This window comes from Brachycentrus maculatus, unplaced genomic scaffold (assembly GCF_059751285.1).
Source record: "Brachycentrus maculatus isolate JH-2025_06_01 unplaced genomic scaffold, ASM5975128v1 h1tg000626l, whole genome shotgun sequence".
Taxonomy (NCBI): Eukaryota; Metazoa; Arthropoda; class Insecta; order Trichoptera; family Brachycentridae; genus Brachycentrus; species Brachycentrus maculatus.
The window spans coordinates 396,601-401,254 of record NW_028281363.1 but is presented as its reverse complement, the minus strand read 5'-3'; the positions used below and the strand labels follow the sequence as shown (position 1 = coordinate 401,254).

The 4,654-nt window shown below is 31.1% G+C and overlaps 1 protein-coding gene across 1 annotated transcript; it reads left to right on the top strand.

The window, feature by feature from the left end:
* Positions 1-1,715: 1,715 nt before the first annotated feature.
* Positions 1,716-3,014, top strand: LOC148300963 (trypsin-7-like). The gene is made up of 4 exons (XM_088274044.1): positions 1,716-1,764; positions 1,958-2,147; positions 2,239-2,494; positions 2,576-3,014. Exons 1-4 carry the CDS (start codon positions 1,719-1,721, stop codon positions 2,867-2,869), a joined length of 786 nt encoding a protein of 261 aa, XP_088130170.1. The 5' UTR covers positions 1,716-1,718; the 3' UTR covers positions 2,870-3,014.
* The last annotated feature ends 1,640 nt before the right edge of the window (positions 3,015-4,654 follow it).

Sequence of the window (4,654 nt, the reverse complement as noted above, 5' to 3'; positions counted from 1 at the left end):
TAACTAAGCTTACCTCTTTTACGAGGCATCAGGTTCGCGCCGCCCAGAACGACCACTGCTGACAATTTGTCGGCAGTTCTCGTCAGAACTTCGGGACTCGGACCTGACTTGGGAGGGTGCAAGGGAGCTGACAGCCGACAAAAAATCCTTGTGGACTCTATATGCTCCTGTGGAGCGGATATGGTAAAAGATGAATAAGATAGGCATATGAATATTTATGTTGAAAAATGTATTTCGACTAATTTGGAGTAAAATAAAATAAAATAGAAAATACGAATACGAAAACCCCTTGACATTCATGCGTTAACGTAAATTTCGGAGCAAAATCGCCTCTAATCAGTAAAAACGGTAACATATCCAAATAAAATTTAACAATAAAATCGCGCTGACTAAAGTCATTTGTAATCCATCTTTTCAAATCTTTATGAAAATCTACACATTTTAATTATTGAGTTAATTAGGAACACCGATTCATTCTTCATATAAAAAATCATTGAATTTTAAAATCTGATGAAATATAAATACAAATTGTGTATATATATTTTAATGTTTATATATAAATATATTTACATAATTATATATATATATATATATATATATATATATATATATATATATATATATATATATATATATATATATATATATATATATATATATATATATATATATATATATATATATATAAATGATTTCTACTACACAAAGGTCCGATGGATATTTTTTGGGCATTTGATTTAAGGATTTCAGTACTGTCTAGCAGAATTTAAATTTAATTCGTTCTGGAAACTTCCGTCAGTGATGACTTGGAAGCATGCAATTTATGTGGGAGAATTTCGACAATACTGTGACGAGTCTGGTTGCTACATTGCAGACAGATTAAAGTTTGCGTGTTTGATATTTTACAGGACCATATATTATGATTATGGGTGGAATTAAAAATTTTAATCTAAATTAATCAAATATTAGAAAAAGTGTCGTTTTGAAATTTAGACATTGATATTATTTATTAATCATTTTTTGAAATTATTTTTATAAGTTTGCGTTTTAATTTTTTCCACATTTCATTTGAAAATATGCAATTTACATATTTTTTATAATTATCCAATAATAAATTACACAGAAAGATCCTCGGCAACTGTCAAAAAATCGGGATTTTAAATTAATTTATGAATTAAAAAAAAAAACGTTTCATCGATTTTATATGAAATTTAAAACCTTAAATCATTCAATTAATTGATTCGGCAGTCACTTTGTAGTAATAAATTTTCACTTTTAATTTAAGTTTTAATTGGTTAATACCATTATTTCTTAAAATGTAGTGTGACACGTGTTTGAAGTTAAATCTAAATAAAACATTGTTCGATCGATTTTTTTTGTCATGGTTAATACATACGTTACAATTAAATCTATTTTTTTTAAACACAACGATATTACATTTATTATAAATATTGGTTGGTTTATAAAAATTGTATTTTAAAAATTGTTTTTATCATACTCAATCATCAAATACATACAGATATTTTTCGTCTTCTTTTACAAATACAGGAAATGAATTGCATTGATTATTTTAAATGAAATAAATTATCTATGGCATTAATTAATTATCCATGTTAAGCAATTATATCAAGGTTTTATTTTATCATGAAATGTATGATAACGTCACAAGAAATCTACTATAAAAACCATCCTGGTGCAGAAGAGAAATTATTTCCAAAATGTTCAACTTCGTGGTATTGGCTTCTCTTCTGGCTCTCGCCCAAGGTAAGAAAAATTAAACATTTGTAGAATCAACTAACTTCATCTTTTCCGACATTAAAAAACATATAATTATTCTTTTCAATGTCCATTTGAAATAAACTCCTTATTTTCTGTGAGTCGATTATATCTACATTTAAAAAATATATACTTCTTTCTAAAACGTCCATAAAAAAACATAAAAATATGTATTTTTCAGGGGCTACCCTTGGACCAATCCTTGGAATTGGCCAAGCTCCCATCGTGGGAGGTGAGCAGGCCAGCATCCAAGATGCTCCATGGCAAGTGGCTCTTCAATATTCTTCCTCTGGAACCTCCTTCAGTCTCCGTTGCGGTGGAAACATCATCAGCCCAACTGTCATCTTGACCGCTGGACATTGCACAACTGGGTAAGAAAAAAAATCCTTTTTAAAAAATCTCTTACGGTAAAATAAAACTGTGTCTGTGAAGAAGCTAACTAGTCATATAAATTTATTTCAGAACAAGCGCCTCAAGCTGGCAGGTACGTGCTGGGTCTAGCAACCACGCTTCCGGAGGTACCACTCGCTCCGCTTCCAGGGTCCTTACTCATCCAAGTTACTCTTCGGCAAGAATCGACTACGATGTTGCTTTGATCTTCATGTCTTCAGCCCTCAGCATCGATAATACCAACACCCAGGTCATCCCTCTCCCAGCCCAAGGAGAAGCTGTTGCTGCTGGATCTCCCGCTCTCGTCACCGGATGGGGAAGCACCTCCGTAAGTATCTCTAAAAAATTTTTAAATGCATTGATTAAGAGACATCGTTATTAATTTCAACATCATGTTGTTTGTCCACAGTCAGGAGGTTCAGTCGTGGCTGTCCTCCGTAAGGTCGTCATCCCCGTTGTAGACCAGGCAGCGTGTGCTGCAGCCTACCAAGGATTCAACCCCATCACCGACAGGATGATCTGTGGTGGCCTGTTGCAAGAAGGCGGCAAGGACGCTTGCCAGGGAGACTCTGGCGGCCCATTCGTTGTTGATGGAAAGATCATCGGAGTCACCTCCTGGGGAAATGGCTGCGCCAGACCTGGCTACCCCGGAGTCTGGGCTAGAATTCCATTCTTCGTTACCTGGATCCAGTCAAATATGTAAAAATTCAAAAGTCAAACCAATGTTTTTACAATATAATGTTTTTTTAAATATTTTTCACATTCGTTCAAAAAATTTTTTTTATTAAATTTATAAAATATGTTATATAGCTCTGTTTTTATGCAATAAAGTTTAATTTACACACACACACAATTATTTTATTTCATATCTTACCTTCTTTAAGTAGCTTAATACTGCCTAAAATATTTAACCCTTACCGAAAGAACATTTCGTAATAGCTGTTCAAAACTCATTATAAAGTACTTGTGACTCTTGCAAACATATTAAACGTCACAAGCACTATAATGGAAACCTTTTTACATATTTGTTGTAACTGCAGACAGTTGGTAGAATTCCATTTTAAATTGTTGGGTAATATATTCAAAATAAAGCACTGTTATTGCATTGAATTTTACTTTTATTTTCATATATGGTATATGATAACATGTGACGCGTTTCGTCTTATGAAGACATTATCAAACACTGTGTTTGATAATGTCTTAATAAGATGAAACGCGTCACATATTATCATTTATATAAATAAATAAAAGTAGAATTCAATCCAATAACCGTGTTCAATTTTGGATATATTACCCACCCTTTTTACACGTTACAAAAAGTATCATAAGTTTCAAAGAACATTTTTAATAATATATTTTGTAACCTTTTATTTTCTCTTACAATGAATTTGTCAATATAAAATATTTGGCACATTCCCTCAATGACTTAATATTTTCGATCTCAAACCCAACAAAAAAATCTTTGTTACAAGAAAATAAAAGATATTTTCTTAGCTAATTTTGGCATTCAATTCATATTAACAGTATTTGACCATTTTTAATATTATATATGGAGATATCTGATATTTTGTGATATATTGCTGATTTGATTTTTCCATTACAATCATATACTTATCATATTGTAAATAATGAAGATTTAGGCAATCAATCTTTTCTTATCATATGTTCGTTGTAATCCACCATATTATGTTACGTAATTTAATTGATCATCTTTGCGTAACATCACAAAAACACCAGATTAAAATAAATCCCGATAAAAATATATACCTCTGTATATTTATCTATCACTTTACGATTAACAAACCTCATTAAAAAAATTACAACGGTATAAATTTTAAACATACATCAACTATTGAACAAAAAACATCTTAATGTTCTCTTCTTATCATTCATCGTTCACATTGTGTAATATTTTTTTATTTTTTAAAAACACTACTAAATGACTACCGGTTTTCGAATAATCATCGCATCAAAACATCAAATATAAATTAAATTGATATTGTTTAGGTCTGACATTTATACAAAAATAAATTTTGTATCACCATACCACATAGCAAACAATGTTTCTACAATCCAAAATTTCTTTGTTTATTTGAAAAATAAATAATAAGAAATTACCGCACAACAATAATTTCATATATTCATAGAAGATTCTAACAGAGTTTGCGACTTATGAAATTTTATTATCACAGTTATGTATTTAACAAATATTTAGATTTTATAAAAAAATACAAATTAATTTCTTATATTAACTGGAAACTTCTGTTATTAACACATGCATGTTTGATACGAATATAACTGATTTTTTCTGTTTTATTTTGTCATTCCACTCCATGGGTAAACAAAAAGAATATATTCACTCCAGGATCGCAGATTCAAGAGGGAGATATCAGGGATGTAGGAGGTGGGAGGAGATCTCCACAGCCTCATAGGTTATTCAGGGCGACAAGTGTGAACAGGCCCGGTCAGCGGAGGGTGCCAACCGCCG

What these genes read in the sequence shown, in the direction of transcription:
- LOC148300963 (XM_088274044.1), top strand. Translation starts at nt 1,719, where the DNA reads ATGTTCAACTTCGTGGTATTGGCTTCTCTTCTGGCTCTCGCCCAAG. An exon ending in GCTGGACATTGCACAACTGG is followed by an intron (nt 2,148 to 2,238) that starts GTAAGAAAAAAA and finishes AATTTATTTCAG; the next exon opens with AACAAGCGCCTCAAGCTGGC. An exon ending in CCGGATGGGGAAGCACCTCC is followed by an intron (nt 2,495 to 2,575) that starts GTAAGTATCTCT and finishes GTTTGTCCACAG; the next exon opens with TCAGGAGGTTCAGTCGTGGC.